Genomic DNA, 21,221 nt, shown 5'->3' with positions numbered 1-21,221 from the left:
ATGGGCTCCCTGAGAGGTGAGGTGGGGGGCCATGCAGATCTTTGGGGGAAGAACATGTGGGCAGAGGGGACAGCAGGTACAAAGATCCTGAGGTAAGTGCACTTCTGGCCCATGCAGCTGGCTCAGAATGAATGAGGGCAGGAGCAGTGGGAGGTGATGTTTGAACTTTTTCTTTTACTCTGAGCAAGAGGGGAGCCATTGGAGGGTGTTTTGGTTTTCTATTGCCATGTAACAAATTGCAAACACAATGGATTAAAACAACACAAGCTTGTTATCCCACCGTTTCTGAGGGTCAGGAGCCTGGTGTGTTTTCACTGGGCCCTCTGCTCAGGGTCTCACCAGGCTGAAACCTAGATGTCAGTTGAGGTTGTCGGCTCACCTGGGGCTCAGGATCCTTTTCCAGGCTCACTGGTTGTTGGCAGAATTGGGTCCTTGCAGCTGTAGCACTGAGATTACTGTTTCCTTGCTGGCTATGAGCCTGGAGCCATCCTTAACTCCCAGACACCACTTGCTATTTCCTGCCATGTGGCCATCTCCACAACATGGCCGTTTTGGAGAGTATCTCTGTTGCTTAGAATCTCTCTGACTTCCTCTGTCTCTGACCTCTAGACTCTTTAAAAAACGGTCACCTGCTTAAACCAGGCCCACCCACACTGGGGCAGGAATCTTTGACCCACAGAGGGCTTTGAGCAGAGGAGGGGCATGGTCTAACTTACATGTGAGCAGGATCTCTCTGGTGCTGCATTGGGAATAGACTGTTGGGAGGATAGATGGAAACAGGGAAATTGGGAGATGAGTTAGCATGCTTGGATGAAGGAGGGCTGAGAGTGTGTGCTGAGGGCATTGAGGGATGCTGATGCATGGCCGGGGAGTCCCTGCAATGCTGGCCAGGGAGTCTGAACTTCATCTCGGTGCCACAATGAGCCAGGGTAGCATCCTGAGTTGGGGCTAAGTGTAACTTTATTTATTTATTTATTTATTTTCTTTTAAAAATTTTAATAGGTACATTGTAGGTATATATATTTATGAGGTAAATGAGATATTTGATACAGGTATACCATGTATAGTAATTGCATCAGAGTAAATGGGGCACCTATGACCTCAAAACTTTGTCATTTCTTTGTGTGTAACTTTATTTTATTTTATTCTTTTAGAGACAAGGTATTGCTCTGTTGTCCTGGATGGAATGCAATGATGTGATCACAGCTCACTGCAACCTCAGACTCCTGGGTTTAAGCGATCCTCCTGCCTCAGCCTCCCTAATAGCCGGGACTACAGGTCTGTGCCTCCATGCCTGGCTAATTAAAAACATTTTTTTTTGGTAGAGATAAGGTCTCACTATTTTGCCCAGGCTGGTCTGGAACTCCTGGGCTCAAGTGATCCTCCTGCCTCAGTCTCCCAAAGTGCTGGAATTACAAGTGTGAGCCACCACGCCCAGCCAAGAGTAACTTTAACTTCACCAAAGCTCAAGTGCTCTGGCATTCCTTTGCCTTATCCTGCCAAAGGGTCCAGCTATAGTAAAAACACAGTGGTTACCAGCCAGGAAGGGACAGAGTGGAGGTAAAAGAGGAGGGGAGTGAAAGGGGGCTGGGTTGGCTGAAAATGCTGCACCCAGGTGTGGTGGGCGACCCAGCCCCTGAGATCCTTGAGAAACCTGCCACCTGTGACTCTGGCTGGTGCCTCCATTCCGCCCTTGTCTTAGGACCCTTTCTTTCCTCCTGTCAAGGAACATGGTCCCAGGATGCCACAGAATGGAAGATGGCAGTGGCTCAGGGCCGTGGAAGGCAGGAGCAGTCTGAAAAGCTCGCGGGGGACCTGCCGGTGAATACCCATTGTCTGTTTCTGAGACTTGTCACTGTTCTGTGAGGGAAAGAGAAAGAGAGAATGAGGATGTTTGTGTGAGTCAGGGTTGGGTGAGAGCTAACGCTGAACTTAATGCGAGAATGTCTCGCCCGGTGCCAGCACAGAGCAGACTTTCAAGAAAGGTTATCAGTGGCCTTTGGTTCAGTGAAATTCACTGAGGCCTTGCTCCTGGTATCAGTGACTACAACTCCACTCTTGCCTCAAGGGGTTCACAGTTTTGTTGAACGCAGGTTTTCAAATCACTTGTGTGCAACAAACACAAGTGTGCATGTGTGCACACTCAAAAGCCAGCTGTCTGAGTTGAGATCTTGGCCCCATCACTTAACTGCTTGACTTTGAATTGTATGCAAGTCACTGAATGTTTCTGTGCCTCCATTTCCTCTTTGTAAATGGGGTGATAACCACAGTACCCCCACCCCCCCGCCAGGGAATTGGTAGAAGTGTTGCGTTAATGACATGAATTGCTATTTGTAAAGTGTTTAGAACAGTGCTGAACATGCAGGTGCACTGTATAGGTGTTTGAGACCTACAAAAACATGGAGATTGAATTCTTAAATGATGTCTCCTCATCTTGTGAAGTTCTTTCTTGATTCTTGCAGCCACCCTGGATTGGGTGAAACGGAGCTGAGCAGCTGAGGACTGAAGGTTGTGCCCTTTGTGTGAGTGAAGGAGAGAGGAAGTCCAGGCAAACCTTCTGTGGGGTTCATCAGTGGTTACCCAGGCTCATCCCTGAGCCAGGCTGCTAGGCTGGCCAGCGTGTGACCTCCAAAGTCCACCTAAGACCACAGGATCCTGGTTTCTGGGGATAGGAACAGTGAATGAGTTTTTAAAAGGTCCTCAGTGAGCCGGGGATGGTGGCACATGCCTGTGGTCCCTGCCACTCAGGAGGCTGGGGAGGGAGGATCACTTGAGCCCAGGAGGTCAAGGCTGCAGTACACTATGGTCATGTCTATGAATAGCCACTGCACGCCAACCTGGAGAACATAGTGAGACCCCATCTCAAATAATAAAAAGACGTCTTCAGGAGATTTTGATATATAACTAGCTATGGAACTCACTGGTAGTGTTGATTTGCCTTTTCTGCCTGTTTTATTTTGTTTTAGTCTGTGGAGAGTGAGTGTGTTTGTGTGTGGGATAATCCTCTGTAATCCACTTGCTCTGGCAGAGTTATTGTAACGACTGGTTTGGATGTGGTACTTTTGTATCAAAGCTCTTTCCATTGTCAGGTGGGTGAATAAAGATCATTATTTGTTCCTGTGTGTCACTGTCAAGTAAAGAGCTTTCCCGTTTTCTCCCTGCATCTCTCTGTATGCAGTAGGTATGCGGAATGTAGTTATGGCAATGACATGCCCTTTCTTACCATTTCCCACATCCCTTTCTGAGTCAGGTAGAAATATTTGAGGGCCAGTGGGACTGACAATAGCTGTTCTAGGAGGTCAGAAAGGAAGCGGAAAGGCAAGGCTGGCTTGGTTTCTGGAGGAACAGAAGCCAGTCCTCAGAACCCTCCAGCCTCCCGGCACGGCACTGCTAGGGGAACTGTCCAGTTGAGTTACTTAGAATCGCATCTCTACCGGGACCTGCTGTTAATCTCCAGCCCAGCCCCCATCAGAACCCAGACCAACAGCTGAGAATGGAGCTGTCTGTCTTTCTGAGCCCCCTGATTGTTTTGTTATTGCTAATGGGCTGATTTCCAGTTATGTAACCTCCTCTCTGTTAGATGAAATCTCATTATCTTACTGTGCTGTGCACATCAGGTCTGGTTCATGTTGAGCTACCTGAGAGGAGCTGGGAACGTGCTGTTTCTCATCATTTTCACCCAGCAAGAGAACTGGAGAGAGAGAGCTACACCCAAACTAATTATGGTCAGGCTCTCTGGGCTGTTATATGATATTCCAGGAGACAGTGGAGTGAAGCGGATCTCAGCGTCCCAGAGGTGTGCTGCCAAGACAGTGTGCTTTCCTTGCTTGGAAGTCTTGGGTAAGTAAGTTCTCTTTCCAACCCAGAAGATTTTGAGGGGCATTTGTATATGGGGTAGAGAGAGTTCCTAAATTGACTTACAATTTTCTTGCACACAAATAAACAAAGAAGCAAGCAAACAAAAGCAAATAGAGACCTTCTTTCTAGGCCTGCCGTCTACTACGTTTTAGGGCCTGAGTGAGCTCTGATCCAGGCAAATCAGGTAACCAGAGTCGTGGCCTCGAATCCACGTATGAAAACCCTGACTCCCAGGCACAGCGTCCAGTGGGAAACAGAAGGTCTGGTGAGATCCCAAGGCCTGGAGTCCTCCGAGGTGGTTAGTGTGGTATGACTGGGGGAGTGGGGGCTCTGGGGTCAGGAGAACCGGTTTGATTCTGCTCTGCCACTCACCACCCATGTGATCTTGCACAAATCACTCTGCCAGTCAGAAAAACAGAAACAGGTCTTTCCACAGAGAGTGTTTAATTACACAGGCATTGGAAGAGCTGAGGAGACAAACAGGGGCCAAATGGGGGCCTGAGAGCACAGGCTCAGAACAGAAGGATTCTGCAGGAGGTGGGAAGCCAGGGCCCTCCAGTGGGAGGGGCTGCCCATTGTGAGCTGGGACTCTGGAGCCAGGGGAGGAGCTGGAATCATGGGGAAGACAGAGCTGAGAGATGCCATTTGGGGCAGAAAGAGATGAAGAGAAATACCCTGGCATCTCCCTTACTCTCTCCTCCAATCTTATGCTGATCCCCCTTTGGCTGAACCTACACGATGGCAAAGGAACTTGGGAAACGAGTCTACCGTGGAACAGAACAGAGTGGGGAAAGGGCAGGGAATGGATGAAAGAGCAAATGGGGCATGGCCTGCGTAGAGTGAATGTCTTTGAATAAATCGTCTCCAATGTGAATTATTGCCACTGACCCTTGGGCTGAGGCATGGGTGGACCAGGAGCTGGACTGGCCAGTGGACACTCTCAGCTATTTGGGAGGGGAAGGGGATGCAGTGTTTGCCCACATTGGTACTTCCTGTGACTGGAACAGCAGCCCTTGGTGATAATCTCCACGGGGCAGATTAACATGACCCTGCCTACTTCCATTTTACTGCTTTGTTTCTTTCTTTTAGCAGCTTCCTACCTCCTCTAAGAAGATTTTCCAGGCAAAACCCAGATCTGCTTTAGTGACTTCAGAAGAAACAGATGTGAGGGAGGATGAGAAGCCAGTAGACAATGGTATGTGTGTAAAAACACGCGGCAGCCACACCTGCTCTCCAGCGTTCTATCTCAGCTGATGGTCAGTGAGCCTTGGGCCGTCTTCACCTCCTTTTCCTTCCTCTCACTGTCTTTCCACCATGCCATCTCTATCAGTTCAGTTCCCAGTGGAACACAGATGGTTTGCCCGAAGAAAATCTAATGAGGGGTCTATTTATCTGTGGTCAGGGTTTGGGATGCCCATGTGCAGTAGTGATGCCCCAGGGATGAGCAAGAGTGGAAAGCTGTGGCTCCCTTGAGGCCTCAGGGCCAACGGAATGGACTATGCTGCTGGAGCCCTGGGGAGCTGGAGCTTGGAAGAGGGGAAAAGGGGTCACCTCAGAAACTGTAGTCATAGAGATGCAACCACTGCCACACTGCCCAGACTGTGGCAAGGCATGGCGGGAGCAGAGGGAATCAACACCCAGCACCCGTCCCTTTGACCCTTTGACCTGCTGGTGCCTTGCATTGGCTAAACCAGAAACTGGAGGGCAAGAGCGCCCCAGTGTAGCAACCTATGGGGCCAAACTTCTGAGGTCAAAGCAGGACAGAAGGTGGAGAAGGGACTTGGGGGGACACATGGAGAACAATCAGCAAAGTTTACCCCCTTTGTCCCTTGGCACTGGAAAATCTGAGAAGCATCAGATGTTGTATGAGTTACCTAAGAGGGGTTTGTTGCTTGAATGTCTTTCCACTTTGGGGGATTTTTGAAGAAAGTGTTTATGAGCAGGGCAGCTTGCCCCTTTACCTAGTCTTCCAAGAATAAAAGACAAGGCCTCAGTTTTTAGTCAGTTGTAAACACTTACATTCTTTATTTTTAGGTTATGAGGATGAGGGTGGCTATCCAAAGGATTGAGAGAGTAGGCTTTTGCACTATGTAGCCATGGATTCAAATCCCAGCATTACCACTGATTAACTTGGGGCTTTGTTAAAGTTAGTGACTTCTCTCAGCCTCGATTTGCCAAAATGTAATGTGTTAGAAATATCAAAACATGGTTGAAAGGATGGAATGGGGTAAGATGTATAAATTGTTTAATAATGTTAGCTACATGGTTTTATTTTGCAAACACATGGAGTGGAGTCATTGGGCAAGAAGCAAGATGCTCTTGCAAGGGAAAGTCTTGGCCATTTAACCAGTTATGGGGTGGGGGTAGGACTTTGGTGACACGGCAGGTGCCCAAGGTCTTCAGAGTGGCAAATCAGTACATTTAAGGGCAGTTTTGACTGCCTGGCTGACCAGATGCTCTCCCAGCAGAACTATATCCGCAGGTACTATCTGGAAGTTAGAAGGTATCCTGTTGGGCTGCCTGGAGGCAGGGTTGTAGGGGGTTGGTGACCCTTTGTCTTGGGGTGTGAGGTCAGATGTGTCTGATTAGAGAGGACTAAGAAGGAGACAGGCTGCTGTCCTCTTGGATGGCTCATCTCAAATAACTGCCACCATCTAACATCTGACTAGTGCTCTGCCACCTACAAAACACTCTCATTTCCATCATCTCCTAATTTCACATGGACAGGGCTTAGCTTGCTTGTTCAAATCTCCCATGACTGACCACTTCTGCTGATTCACACAGGAAAAATCATCTAGTCGAGATGAAAAAAACAAACCTTGAATGTGTCTCTACAGACTTTGACATTTTGAGTAGGAAATAGGACTTGAGGACTCATGAATTTTCGTCTCTCCTTCCTGTTGAAGGTTGAGACTTTGCAAGAGAGAGGGGGCCGTGGGCTATGAGCGGCTGGCTCTGGGGAGGGTTTTAGAAGTGTAAGGTTGGTGGAGGTGACACACCAGGGTGACGGGTTGCTTGCAGGAATGGAGTGGCAACCCAGAAAGGGTGGGGTTTTGGCCTGAATGCTTTTGTCAAACCCATCTTCAGAATGGACTTTATTTATTTATTATTTTTTATTTAACTTTTATTAAATGAAGGTCAGGGGTACATGTGCAGGTTTGTCTTAGGGCAAACTTTTGTCATGGGGGTTTGTTGTACAGATTATTTCATCACCCAGTTATTAAACCTGGTATCCATTAGTTATTTCTCCTGGTCCTCTCCCTCTCCCTCCTCCCACCTTCCACCCTCCAATAGGCCCCAGGTGTGGTGTTCCCCTCTATGTGTCCATGTGTTCTCATCATTTAGCTCCCACTTACAAGTGAGGACGTGTGGCATTTGATTTTCTGTTTGTGCGTTAGTTTGCTAAGGATGATGGCCTCCAGCTCCATAGGATGGACTTTAAAGGGGGCATTTGAGACTCTAGAGAAAAATGCCCTGAAGAAGCATAAAGCTCAATACCATCCCTAGCAGGTGGAGCCACGTGGAGGCAGTGGTTACTTTTCAGGTGCAAATGAGAAGAAAAGGGTTGGGGACATGGCTGTAGACTTCAGACCCAACTGCACAGAGTGTGGGCCTGAAACAATTTAAACTTGAATTTTTTTTTTTTTGAGACAGTCTCACTCTTGTCACCCAGGCTGTAGTGTAATGGCACGATCTCAGCTCACTGCAACCTCTGCCTCTCAGGTTCAAGTGATTCTCCTGCTTCAGCCTCCCAAGCAGCTGGGACTACAGGTGCCCACCACCATGCCTGGCTGGTTTTTGTATTTTTAGTAGAGATGGGGTTTCACCATGTTGACCAGGCTGTGAACTGAATTTTCATGCAAGAAAGTAAATACATGTGCAGAGTCATTTCCCCACTTTGTAGGTTTATGTCAAGTTGAGGACAGACTGCTACTGTTGCTGGGAGGATAGAACCCTGTGGATGTGCCTCACACCCTCTTCCAACGAGGTAGAGTTGCATGGTGGTGAAGTCTTGGCCTCAGGCGTTCAAGTCCTGGCTCTACCACTTACTCTCTATGTGACTTTGGATAAGTCCTCTAACTTTTCTTAGCTGTAGTTTCCTTCTCTGTGAAGCAGAAGTGGTAATTGGGTCTATGTCAGGATGATTCTGAGGCTTCAGTGAAATTATGTGAGCAAAGAACACTGTTGGCACACAGCAAGTATCATAGCATCCTCATTGGAGCCTTTCCTATTCTGGTGGCCTAAGCTGGTGTCCACCTTCCAAGTGCTCTCTACAGGCCCCAACCCTGGCCTGACTTACCTGTCCAGAGGCACAAGGAAGTCCTAGACATCCCCAGATCCACACAGTACCACATGGGGAGAGGAGGAGTTGCCCAGGCAGGAGACTGGTGGGAGCTGACAAAGGAGCAGGAGGAAAACCAAGGGCGAGCGTTTCCTTGAAAGACGGAGAGGAAAGATTCTCATGAGTGAGGGGTGACTGCTAGTGTCACAGACTGGAGAGAAGGGAGATGTGCTGTGAGGCGAGAGCAGAGGGTGCCTCTCAACCTGGGAGATGCAGTGTGATGGCAGGTGGGAGACCTGAAGTCCACCCTGCCCTGCTGTGGGGTCTTGAGATGACTGCTGACATCTCTGTCTTGGCCTTCCTTAAAATTATGGGGACCAGAGGGGGTGATTCGATGATTTATTCTTTCAAATTTCTTTTAGCTTTAAAGTGGTATGATTCTATGATTAAAGGATTTACTTTTTTATTTTTATTTCATTTTATTTTATTTTTTTGAGGTGGAGTCTCATTCTGTAACCCAGGTTGGAGTGCAGTGGTGCGATCTTGGCTCACTGCAACCTCCGCCTCCTGGGTTCAAGTGATTCTCCTGCCTCAGCCTCCTGGGTAGCTAAGATTACAGGTGCCCGCCACCATGCCCGGCTAATTTTTGTATTTTTTAGTAGAGATGGGGTTTCAAATTAAAAATTAAATCTCGCCGGGCGCGGTGGCTCAAGCCTGTAATCCCAGCACTTTGGGAGGCCGAGACGGGCGGATCACGAGGTCAGGAGATCGAGACCATCCTGGCTAACACCGTGAAACCCCGTCTCTACTAAAAATACAAAAAACTAGCCGGGCGAGGTGGCGGGCGCCTGTAGTCCCAGCTACTTGGGAGGCTGAGGCAGGAGAATGGCGTAAACCCGGGAGGCGGAGCTTGCAGTGAGCTGAGATCCGGCCACTGCACTCCAGCCCGGGCTACTAAGCAAGACTCCGTCTCAAAAAAAAATAAAATAAAATAAAAAAAAATAAAAAAATAAAAATTAAATCTCAATTCAACAGGCTTTATTGAGGACCCCAAGATTTTTACTGTGTTCAAGGTGCCCTGGGGAGCCTACACCTGGTTGGGAGTCCTAGATTGGTTATCCATGATAGTTTGATCTCGAATGAATCATTCAGCTTTCTTGATCCTCAGGTTTTCCATGTCTTCTAGTAGTTATTGAGCACTCACCATCCAAGCAAGCTACCAGGCACTTTCAATTAGATTATCTCATTGAATACTGACAATCCTGCAAAGAATTTATGGATGAGGAGTAGTATTAGCGAAGCTGTGGGTTTCTTCAATGTCCCATGTCTCTGAGTGGTGCAGTTGGGAGGTAAGCAGAAGTCTGTTCCCTCCCCACCTGTTTGCCACAGTTTCCGTCAGTGGAAGAGGCACTACCAGGGTCATGAGTCTATCACAGAGCAAACCTAGTGAATTATAATGAGATACTTATTTATCTGTCTCTCCTTGCTATGTGTAAGATTCTTGAAAAACAGGGACTGAATCCAAATTACCTTTTTGTATCTCTGGAGTCCAGTAGAACATCTGGTACATAACAGGGGCTCAGGAGATATTGAACCAGGCATTAGGACAGGCACTGGGGATTCATAGATTAAAGGATTTAGATCTAGCCCTCAAGGACTCACAGTCTAAAGGGGATATGGGCATACAACTATATAATGACAATGCAATGAGACACTTACTTTAATAGAGGTATGTATAATGTGAACATTTTTCTTTTTTGGGGGGTTGAATTCATTTTAGTGAATACATTTTTTGAAATTTAAAAATTAAGGTCATTTTTATTTTTATTTTATAGCATATAGACAAATACAAAGAATTTTATATTGAATATCTATCACCAAACTTATTAGATCTTGCCAAACATTTGCCAAACTTACTTTAAATGAAAACACACACACACACACACACACACACACACACACACACACGCTGCAGATCAGCTGAAAGAACCTGGATGTTTCTTTGAATCTCATTGTCCTCCCTCTGTAGAAGTAGCCCTTAATGTAAATTAGGTTTATTATCCCCATGCGTTTTCTTAAAGAGACAGGGAGAGACAGGGTCTTGCTCTGTTGACCAGGCTGGAGGGCAGTGGTGTGATCATGGCTCACTGCAGCTCTACCTCCTGGGCTCAAGTGATCCTTCTGCCTCAGCCTCCCATGTAACTGGGGCTATAGGCTCACACTTCCACACGCAGCCCCCATGCAAATTCTTATATACTATTGTGTGTGTGTGTGTGTGTGTGTGTATAAATATATAAATATAAATATAAATAGGAGCCTATATAGATTCTTTCCTTCCTCCTTCCTTCCTTCTCTCTTCCTTCCTTCCCTCCTTCTCTCTCTTCCTTCCTTTCCCCCTTCCTCTCTTTTTCTCTTCTCTCTCTCTTCTTCTTTGTGATTCTTAACAAAGTGGAAGTCTACTAGACACATGACTCAGAGACTCGTATTTTCCCAGTTAGTCTATGCAGATTTATTGGATGAATGGCTTACTTGCCTTTCATCCTGTGTTTTGTGAAAGTGAGAGGTTAGGGTAGGGGCTATGCCTCCCACCAGAGAGATGTCTTTTTGCCCTTAAACTGGTAAGAGAAGGTCTCAAGAGAGACCACATGGGAAAGAGGCAGAAATGCTCAGTTGGGTCATGAAGGACCCCTGGGCATTGGAGCAGGAGCCCTCACAATCGTCTAGAACAGCAGTTCTCCACAGAGAGGGGGCTTTTCATGTTAGAGTTAGGCTGCAAGAAATATTTTGCTTTTAAAAAACAATAGAAGTTTGAGAATTTTTTGCTCAAAGTTATCTCTGAGGGCACCATCATTTTTCAGGAGACCCCAGCTCATCCTCGAGCTCAGTGGTCTATCACACACCCCCAAGAACGTACTCCCACGTCCTACAACACCTTTGTATTAGTAAGGATGCAAGTTCTGCTACTCTGACAAAGACCCAAAGCTGGAGCTGCCACACATTTTCAGAAGTCTTGGGACCTGATTGTTACACAGAGCTATCATTAACAATTAAATTTTATAAATTTAAAAGTGAATATATTAAAAGTCAAGCTAATCAATACTCAAAACTCCCCACTTCCTAATTCCTTAACTACATTGTACTCTTCTCGATGCTGCTGCGGTGATTCGCACATATCGTGTCTGCATGTGGCAATGCTCTGTAATGGGGTGAGGCTGCAGCTCTGTGTTCTGACCATCCAGTCTCCTTTGATCCTGCTGCTCTGGCATCTCAACACCTTATTCCATCCTGGGTCCAAGGAGGCTTGTCTAAGCTCTAACTCCTGCCTGCACCCTGGATCAAGGAAAACAGGGAAGAAGGAGAGGGAGGGTCCCTTATTTTCCTTTTAAATGCATGGTTTTGACCTTGCATACATTGCTTCTGCTCTGTTACCCTAATGGCCACATCTAGCTGCAAAGCAGCCTGGAAATGTAGTCTTCATCAGGGCTGCCATGTGCCCAGCTAAAACATTTCTAACTCTAGAAGGAAAGAATGGATATTAGGGGAGAGCTGGCCCTCCCTAACATTTTAAGGGTTCTGCTCAGCTTCTAGGCCACCAACCAGCCCTCCACTCCCTCATCCCAACTATTCTGAAGGCCTGTGGCAAGTTTCCAGGAAGGCTCTTGGAATTGTCCAAGCTGGTGTAGATGTGGCCCCTTCCAGCCAATGTGTTCAAAACACACATGGGCTTCCCACATCCCCCGCCTCCAGGCAGCAAGAAGAGACTCAGAAACACATGAACTAGGACCATCTTTGTACAGAGTGAGCACCAACAGATAAACCCTGGCAAAGGGGCCTCCACTGTATTTAGGACTGAGCTGGACTCTGGGTGAGGAGGGAATAATGGTATTAGGAAAAACTAGATAGTCCTTGCTTCAAGGAGCTCCTAATCCAGATGAAACTCTTATACCTGGAGGATCACTAATATTACAGGCAGTATCTGGTAAGGACCAGGTAATTCTTTTCTAATTTTAAATTCTGGGCAGAGAACCAGTCTCCGTGAGCAACCAGCTCAACTCATTGTTGGTCTAAGCTCTTGTTTTGAACTTGGACAGTTATAATCAAATAAAACTTACAACAGAGTTTGGTTGATATTAGTTAAAGCTCTACCTAAGTGTTATGCTGCCTAGTAATTAGGCAGCAATGATAAGCAGTCCACATAAATGACTAATTAGCGTTATTTTTACGTGATCAAAGTTTTTAATTTTCACTGTTACCCTGTACAGTTTATTGGTTGTCACTCTTGGTTCCAGCCATAACTAACACTTTGCAGTATGCAGGAGGCCCTGGCCCTCTCCAGCCTGTAGCCTGTGCCTGGAGTGGTCTCTCTTGAAGTTCTCCATCAAGCCCTGTTGATACTTGGAGGAGGCATGGCACAGTGGTCAAGTGCTTGGGCTCTGGGGTCAGAATGCCTTCACGACTTAACTCCAGTGTTTAAGCTGGGTGAGCTTAAGTGAGTTGCTTAATCTTCCACTGCTTCAGCTTGAGAATGTGCCTAAGACATAATTAATAATATAGGTTATTAGCTCCTTTATTCATTCATTTGTTCAGCAAACAATGGCATCCACTATTTTCCAGGTCCTGTTCTACATGCAGAGAATTAGTAGTGAAATAAACAAAGTTCTGCCCCCATAGTTTACATTTTAGAGGAAGGAGACAGATAATTAACAAGTCTGAAAGTTTATCAGGTGGTGTTAAGTCTGATGAAGAAAACAAGGCATGTTAAGGTGATAGAGGAAGTGCATCAATCAGGAGAATCTAGATGAAGCTGCAATAACAACCTCCAAATCTCAGGGGCTTTGCTCATGCTCCATGTTAATTGTGGGGTGGGCAGGAGGCCTCTATTCCACATCTTTCTCACTCTGTGATCCAGTCCTCATCCTCTGGACTGTCACTGGTCATTATAGCAGGCAGAAGGAGGAATATGATGACTCATGTTGGAAGAGGGGAAACCAGAGATACTGATGTGCTGAGTAATCTCTGCTTGCTCCAGATCTGTGCTTACAGTTCTGCTCTGCTCCACTCTGTGCTCTTGAGCCTGAACTCCATGGATTGCATCACCAGGGCTCCCTGCCCTCTGATTTCCAGTTGTATTTGGCCAAAAGGAGGCATCATCGTGAGACTCAAGGATGGGAAGAGAGCCAGGTGCTTGCTCTGTTGCTCTCTGCTTGGCCACAGTTCTGTAGTGGCTGTTTTCCTAAGGCCACAATGCCATCAAGCACTCTCACTTTCATGGCTCTGACTCTCAGAGGGGCTCTGGTAACACCAGTTTCTCCTCCTACAGGACTGACCATGGTATTGGCTTCCTAGTGTGGCTAGTTTTGAGGGGCCTTAAAATCTCTTCTTGGTTTCCTCCTTGAGTAGAATGTTCATGGAAAGAGCTCTCCAAAGATCGTAGCTGAATGTTCCAGTCACTTCTTGCCGGGACCCTCAAATATAATAGGTCAAAGGATTTGTACCACAGAGGACCCCTCTGAGGACATGACATTTGAAGTGGGGGAGAAACTCAAGCAGGTGCTGGGTGCGGTGGCTCATGCCTGTAATCCCAGCACTTTGGGAGGCCAAGGCAGGTGGATCACCTGAGGTCAGGAGTTCGAGACCAGCCTGGCCAACATGGTGAAACCCCATCGCTGCTTGCTACCAAAAAATACAAAAATTAGCCAGGTGTGGTGGCATGTGCCTATAGTCCCAGCTACTGGAGAGGCTGAGGTGGGAGAATTGCTTGAACCCAGGAGGTAGAGGTTTCAGTGAGCCAAGATCACACCACGGCACTCCAGCCTCGGCAACAGAGTGAGACCCTGTCAAAAACAAAACAAAACAAGTTAGGCAGGTATTGCAGTGGGGAAGGAAGATGGTCCAGACTGAAAGAAGACCTTAGTGGTGGGAGAGTGGTTCTTGGCACATTCAAGGAACAGCAACAAGGCCGCCGTGGCCAGAGCTAAGTGAGCTGGTGGAGAAATGGTAGGAATCAGGGCCAGAGAGACAGAGACCCAGATGATACCAATGTTTTCATAGGTGATGGGAGAAACTTTAGATTTTATTCTGAGTGACACAGGAAACCACTGGGAGGTTTTGAGCCATAAGGGACATGATCTGGCTTCTAATTTTAAAGGATAGTTCTGATTTTAAAGGCAAGATGGAGCAAGGACATTGATTAGGAGGCTGATGCAAGAGTCTCAGAGGGAGAAGCTGGTGGCTTAGACCAATGTGAGAGAAATAGAGGTGGTGAGAAGTGATAAATTAGGGTCTTATTTTTAAGGTGGAGATAACACAAGCTTTGCTGACTGGTTGGATGTTGGCATGAGAGGAAAAGAGAACTCAAGAAGAACTCCAGAGATTTGGCCTGAAATGGGAAGACTGAGGGAGATGCAGTTTTTCTGAGAGATGAGGGTGGATCTCAAGTGTTCAGTTATGGTCATATTTAGTTAAAGATTCCCATTAGAACTTGAAGGGGAGATGTTGAGCTTAGATTTAGTTAAAGATTCCAATTAGAACTTGAAGGGGAGATGTTGAGCTGTGGTTAGAGGAACAGGTCAGAGCTAGAAATACAAATTTGGTGGTTTCTGGTTGCAAGTGGTGTTTAAAGCCAAGACATGGGTGAGCTCCTCGAGGGAGCGAGAGCGACAGAGAAGAGGTGTGAGGAGGGAGGACTGGGGCATTCCTGCATGTGAAGGTGTGGAGGGTGAGGAACCAGCAAGGGAAGGAAGGAAGGGTGGATGAAGGAGAAGAAGTAAGTGAAGAAAGTGTTTCAAGGAGGAGGGGGTAGTCACCTGCCACGATGCTGCTGAGAGACCGAGTGGCTGCTCCTCCAAGAAGTCTGCTCTAGCACCTCAAAGTGGACCCTTGGCTTTTTCCTGTGCTCCTGCACATCCACTGCTGATTCTCTGTATTGTAGTTATCTTCTGTCACGTCCATCTCCCCCTCTGTACCCAAAGTTCCGTGAAGATGATGTCTTGTTAATGACACTGAGTTCATGCCATGCATATAGTGGTGTTAAGTTAACATAATTCACAAAACACAGGACTCAACCAAGGGGATGTGCACCTACCCCCGCAACCCCATGTACTGCCCAAGCCTCCAGATTTGGTTAAAAGAACTGAGGTTCTCTATTCTTTTCACCTTCCAGGGGCCCAAAGACTCTTTTAAGCCCTCCTTTTATAGTAGCCAATGCCCCCACCAACAATCCTCCCCCTTATCATGTTGAGCGCTCTGGGACTATTTCCCCTGGCCAGGCAACCTAGGTGCCAGGAAACAGGGCTGCAGAATTGTGGAGATACAGATTTTTACATTGTCTGTCTTGGTGGTGACCTATTGAGTTCTGAGGGGGTAGGAGAGAGGGTGGTGGGGGGAAAGAGAGAGAGAGAGAGAGAGAGAGAAAGAGATAGATAGATAGAGAGAGATAGGGAGAGAGAGAAGGGAAAGGGAGGGGAGGGCAGGGGAGGAGAGAAGAGAGAAGAGAGGAGAGGAGAGGGAGAAAGAAGAGAGAAAGGAGAGCAGATCGGGAGAGGAAGAGGGAAAGAGACCCAAGACAGGGGTAGTGGCTCAGTATAAAAGAGGTGACCTGGCGAAAATTAGCTTTTTTCCCTCTGGCACCTCAGAAACTTGGGGCAGAAAAGTGGTTTGGCTTAACACTTCCATTTTACAAAAGGAAAATTGAGACTCAGAAAAGTGAGCGACTTACGATTTCAGAGGTGGCTGTGTGGCAGGGCTGGCCTAGCATGCATCCCCTGTGTCTCCCAGTTCAGTGTCCTCTATAACCTGGTGGTTATAGAGGGTTATAGAGGTGGTTATTCCTTGGGGAAAGGAATAGTTGTGTCTCTCGCAGACGGATATCTTCTACTTATTCAGTAATACCTAGAACTGCTCTAAAAGACAGCCTTCTGGTCCACAAATGAGAAAGGCTAAAACTGCACATGATGCAGAGAGAACAAAGGTGGGCTGCTTCTCTGCTAAGGATTAATTGACAGCCATTCCTTAGGAGAGGAGTAGGGGATTGGGATTTAGGAAAGGGAAGGCTAGAGTTGTGAAATTCAAACTGAAATTGAGTGAGAGGCACAAATTTGCTATTTGTCTTCTGAGCATGAATGGACCGATTTCATGATGAATCAACCTGACTGTGCACACTTGAGAAGGCAGAAGAAAGCCACAGTGGCTTAGTTTTCATCCCACCAATGAGAGAGTGAGGCATGAATCTTGATTCTGCTCCTATGAGGGGCCAAGTGATCTGCCAAGAAAGGCTCAGGTTAGTGGAGTCCAAGTGTGACCACATAGGATCTGAGTGGGGCCATTCTCCTTCTGGGGACTGCCTGGGCAGCATCTGTCTTGTCCTGTTGGCCACTGGTGGTGGGGGTGGGAGGTGGGGCATATTCTAGGCCTTTCTGGGATCTTCGTTGCTGGGTAGTCATGAGGTTCAGCAGTGGGCTTGGTGCTCAGGTCCATGAGCTGAGCATTCCTGGGTTTGCTCAAGTCTGGGGGCTTTGCCAGGTTCTGTCTCACCTAGCTCTTTCTAACAGTGCTAATTTGCAAACCCAGTCCCTTCCACAAAGAGCCTGGCAGCCTCACCTCTTTCCTCAGTGAAGGTTTAATAGCAGAGCACTAAAACAGGTCTCATTGCTAAGCCTTCATTATTTCCACAACATATACTACAGGACTCCTACTAATACACTGTGACGCATTGTCCTCATTAAAACTAAATGACTCATGTCAAATTAAATAAGCAGAGAACACTGGGTTAGCCAAGGGTCTGGCTTGCAATTACATGTTTGTTTACTTGTTAATTGTCCAAGTTTAATAATTTTAGTAGCCCTTTCTTCTTGTCAATACAAATTACTGATGCCTCGGACTTGGTTTTCTAGGGAGCCCGGACTGGGAGGCAGGATGTGGATGATCAGTCCTACTGTGCCATATTGTACAAGACACTGAACCCTGTGCTGAGCCTCTCCTGGAGTACAGGGGCATGATCATCACCACCCACCCACTTCTCCAGCATGCTGCAGAGCTACTATAAAGTGGCAATATCCGAAGAGCCCTAAGTGTGCTCCTCTCTGGAAGAGCTTTGGTCCAAAGATAAGTGTTCAGTTCACGGGTCTAGCAGGGCTTTGAAGGTTGGCGTATCCATCAGGGTTCTGCCAGAGAAATAGAACCAGTAGGATTTATTGCAAGGGACTGACTTACACAGTTGTGGGGTTGGCTAGGCAAGTGAAAGCCACAGGGCAAGCTGTCAGGAAGGGCAGGGTGAAAACTCATGTAGGAGCTGAAGCTACCATCCACAGGCAGAATTTCTTTCTCCTCAGGGAAGCCTCAGTTCTGCTCAGTTCTTTAGCTTGCAATGGATTGGACTATGTACAGCAAGATTATTAAGTATAATATTCTTCTCTTAAAGTCAACTGACTGTAGATCTTAGCCACATCTACAAAGTACCCTCACAAGAACACATATCTTAGTGCTATTTGAATAACTGAGTACTATAGCCTGGTTAAGTTGACACACAAAACTGACCATCAGAACTCCAATCTAGAGACAGTCATCCCATTTAGCACTATTGCCTGCACTTGGTGCTAGAAAGTCCACGGGGTTCAGTTCAATTTTAAGAGGAATATTTTCTTCCAAACATTTCATTCATTTACATTTTCATCAGACATATTTGGAGCACTTGCTAGGGGCCAGGCACTGCACTAGGAACTGGAGGTACATGTATGAGTAAGCTGTAGTTAGTCTGTGCTGCAGGGGAGCTTGAAGTCTGGTGAGTGAAATGAGCACACACACAGATGACAATGTGGCGAGTGCCACAAGAGTGCTATGCACATGGCTTTCAAGGAGCCCAGCCCTGGGAAGTCAGAGGACGCTTCCCGGAGGAGGCAATGCCTGGTTGTGAATGGATAGGGAAAGTGGGGGAAGCAGGAGAAAGGAGATGTGGGGAGATTGGGCATTTCAAGCAGAGTGGACACACAATTCCACAAAGGCACAAAGGTGAGGAGTGCCACAGATTTGCAGGGGAGGTAAGCAGGTCTGTGAGCCTGGAGTGAGGACTGTGGGTGGTGGAGGCTAGTGAGTCTGGAAAGGTGGTGCTGCATCCTGAAGAGCCTCATAGAGGAGTTTGGACTCATCCGTAGATGATGGGGAGCAACATGATCACCTCTGCATTTAAAAGGGCCTCTTGACTGGGCACAGGGACTCACGCCTGTAATCCCAGCACTTTGGGAGGCTAGGGTGAGAGGATCACTGGAGCCTAGGATTTGAGACCAGCCTGAGCAACATAGGGAGACCCTGTCTTTACAAAAAATATAAAAAATAGCCGGGCATGGTGGCATGCACGTGTGGTCCCAGTTACTTGGGAGGCTGAAACAGGTGGATCAGTTGAGCCCAGGAAGTCAATACTGCAGTGAGCTATGATGGCACCACTGTACTCTAGCTGGGGCACTCAGTGAGACCCTGTCTCACAGAAGAAAAAAAGAAAGAGAGAAAAAGAAAAAAAGATCCTCTCTAGAGTGTGAGGGGAGGATGAGATTATGGGACAGGACTTGGGAGAAGAAGGCCCATTAAAGTCTAAAGACACAGAGTCAGGCCAGAGGAACTATTTAAGGATTGGAGAGAAGGCACCCAGAGCTATTTTGGAGGTGAAGTCCACAGAACTGAGTGGTTGGTTGGTCCCATGGGTGTGTAAGGAGAGGCAAGAATAAAAGATCGCACTACTTACCCAGATAGAGAACATGCAGAAGGCAGAGACTTATAGGGCACAGTGATGAGCTCAGCTGGGGATATATTGAGTTTGAAGTGTCTGAGGGACACATAGCTGCCAGCTGGCACCTTGACATATGGATGTAGGGCTCAAGGAAGAGGTGTGGGCTGGGTATTGGGATATAAGATGTTTGGGAGCCATTAGAAATAGTGATGATCTAAAGTGTGGAGTAGTTAAGATCATATAGAAACAACCCCTTGAGACAGACATTGTGTCCAATTCACAGATGTGGAAACTGAGGCTCAGAGATTGAGTACGTATATTGAGGTTTATACACCTGATATTTCCCTCTGGTTTTGTCCCTCCTCAGAGCACACCCCCAGTGGTGTCCATCACCATGTGTGTCTACAGATTCTTACCTGCCTGCCTCCCTACCAAACTCTGAGCCCATGAGCACGCAGTTGCTTCAGGGTGTTGGGGGGATGATGGCCCTGTGTGTAGATGGTCGTCACAGGAGCCCATTGTTATGAGACAATATCTTCCGCTGTTAACTGATGCCTGGGTTTCTACAATTTGGAATTTATTCTTTTCTGGAAGTAATTTTCTTTTTAAATTTTTGTTAAATTTTTAAAAAATTTTAGACTAATTGACAAAGACTATATATTCAAGGTGTACATAGTAATGATTTGATATACATATACTGTATAGTGATTATCACAACCAAATGAATGAACACACCCATCACCACCCACACTGTACATTAGAGCCTTAGGATTTACTCATCTTAGAACTTGCAGTTTTGTACCCTTTCATCAACATTGCCCTACTTTCCCCACCCCCAGCACCTGGCAAACACTGTTCTATCCTCTGCTTCTGTAAGTTCAACTTTTTTAGATTCCACATATAAGTAAGATAATATGGTATTTGTCTTTCTGTGTCTGGCTAATTTAACTTAGCATAATGTCTGGCAGGTTGAGCACCTGAAATTTGTTCTTTTGGTTTAAGGCTCCTATTTTGTGAAAAAGGCAAAATAACCATGGGAAGCGAATTTGCCACATGTGGTCATTTTCACCGACTGGTGAATGCATTGACTAGGTTAGCACTTTTTCCACTAGTGCAGCCCTGTCTCACAGGGGAAGGGACTGAGATTCTGGGAGGTCGTGCAGCTCGTAGGTGGCAGAGCTGGGGCTGGAACCACACCCTTTACATTCCAGTTATCTTTCCCGCTTCGTGTGACACCCTGAGGACTGGCTTTGGTTGGGTGAGTAAGGGAGCACATGTGAGTTCTGGGTACCTGGGACGAGGAGGAGGTGTAGGAGATCCTCGGGCAGGAACTCTCCACAAGCAGGGAAGGAGTCCTAGGGGAAGGGGCCCGGGCTGTTCCCACTACAGCACACAGGGTGCACCTCTCTCTCACCTGGTTATTGTCAGAGTGAACACCCTACCCTTGAACCTCGAGGTGGTGTTCAGAAAACAACCCAGGCTGTCCTCAACCAGTTAGCAGAATTTAGAACCAGCATGAAAAAGAGAGAAATATAAGGTGAGCAAGGGAGAATTTGACCAGGAGACAGACAACGCAGCCTCTGGCTGGTTTTCCCTGAGGCTGAGTGGTTGTGCAGGTTTACCAGGAGCCAGGAGCCGCAGTGGACACTTTAGTGGCTAAGGAGCTCCACATGTATGAGCAGACTCTGACCTGACCACAGTGGTCAGTGTGCCCTGCTCTGCACCAACCATTTGGAAATACGTTAGCTACAACTCAGTGCACTTTGCACAAAGGCAAAAAGATGTATACGAGATATTAGAATGTTAGTTGCTATAGCAACATCTGCCTTTATTATCACCTAAATCCATTCACCATGTAAATATAGTAACTATTTGACTTCCCCACCCCCAGTCCATTTGCTAGGATTAAAAAAAATTGTGACAACTGGAAAAAACCCCAACAAACAGAAGCGTGTGTATGTGTGTGTGTGTGTGTGTGTGTGTAGTGGGCTTTCAGAGGACGAAAGAGGATGAAGACATTTGTGGGGCATGTAGATGTTCATATATTCCAAGTTCTTGGATGTAAGACTTACATCTCAACCAAGGCAGGAAGATGAATTCCTAGAAGGAATGGGCCAGATTGCCACATGGAAAGTTGAGTGACGAGGAATGAAGTAGGTGAGGTGCAGAAGAGGGGAATGATATCACAATGGGAAGAATTCTAGTTTGTAATCAGACAGACCTGGGCGCAAGTCTTGGTATCATTACTTACTGCCTGAGTAACACTGGACCACCCAATCACCTGAGCCTCAATTTCCTCATCTGAAAGTGGGAAAACCATATCCCACAGCCTGTTTCAGCAACTTGGTCTTCTTTCGGGAGGCC

General features: G+C 46.9%; 1 protein-coding gene and 1 long non-coding RNA gene across 3 annotated transcripts; one reads left to right on the top strand and one right to left on the bottom strand.

Moving 5' to 3' along the window:
* The first annotated feature begins 1,369 nt into the window (after nt 1-1,369).
* LOC116271252 lies at nt 1,370-6,901 on the top strand. The gene is made up of 3 exons (XM_031657988.1): nt 1,370-1,821; nt 3,618-3,840; nt 4,948-6,901. The coding sequence occupies exons 1-3, from the start codon at nt 1,603-1,605 to the stop codon at nt 4,965-4,967; spliced, it is 462 nt and encodes a 153-aa protein (XP_031513848.1). The 5' UTR covers nt 1,370-1,602; the 3' UTR covers nt 4,968-6,901.
* An 8,111-nt stretch (nt 6,902-15,012) lies between these two features.
* On the bottom strand, nt 15,013-20,996 carry LOC108583055. Of its 2 annotated transcripts, none has more exons than XR_004179685.1 (3): nt 20,930-20,996; nt 15,858-15,934; nt 15,013-15,099 (listed from the first exon to the last, which is right to left on the bottom strand). It is a non-coding gene; the product is annotated as an uncharacterized LOC108583055 (long non-coding RNA). The 2 variants fall into 2 exon arrangements; XR_004179686.1 differs by lacking the exon at nt 20,930-20,996 and adding an exon at nt 19,274-19,338.
* Nucleotides 20,997-21,221: the final 225 nt, after the last annotated feature.

This window comes from Papio anubis, chromosome 1 (genome assembly GCF_008728515.1).
Source record: "Papio anubis isolate 15944 chromosome 1, Panubis1.0, whole genome shotgun sequence".
Classification (NCBI taxonomy): domain Eukaryota; kingdom Metazoa; phylum Chordata; class Mammalia; order Primates; family Cercopithecidae; genus Papio; species Papio anubis.
Note: the sequence above shows the minus strand (reverse complement) of the source record. Positions and strands in the feature narration are given on the sequence as shown.

What these genes read in the sequence shown, in the direction of transcription:
- LOC116271252 (XM_031657988.1), top strand. Translation starts at nt 1,603, where the DNA reads ATGCTGCACCCAGGTGTGGTGGGCGACCCAGCCCCTGAGATCCTTGAG. An exon ending in AGCTCGCGGGGGACCTGCCG is followed by an intron (nt 1,822 to 3,617) that starts GTGAATACCCAT and finishes TGTGCACATCAG; the next exon opens with GTCTGGTTCATGTTGAGCTA. An exon ending in TCCTTGCTTGGAAGTCTTGG is followed by an intron (nt 3,841 to 4,947) that starts GTAAGTAAGTTC and finishes TCTTTCTTTTAG; the next exon opens with CAGCTTCCTACCTCCTCTAA.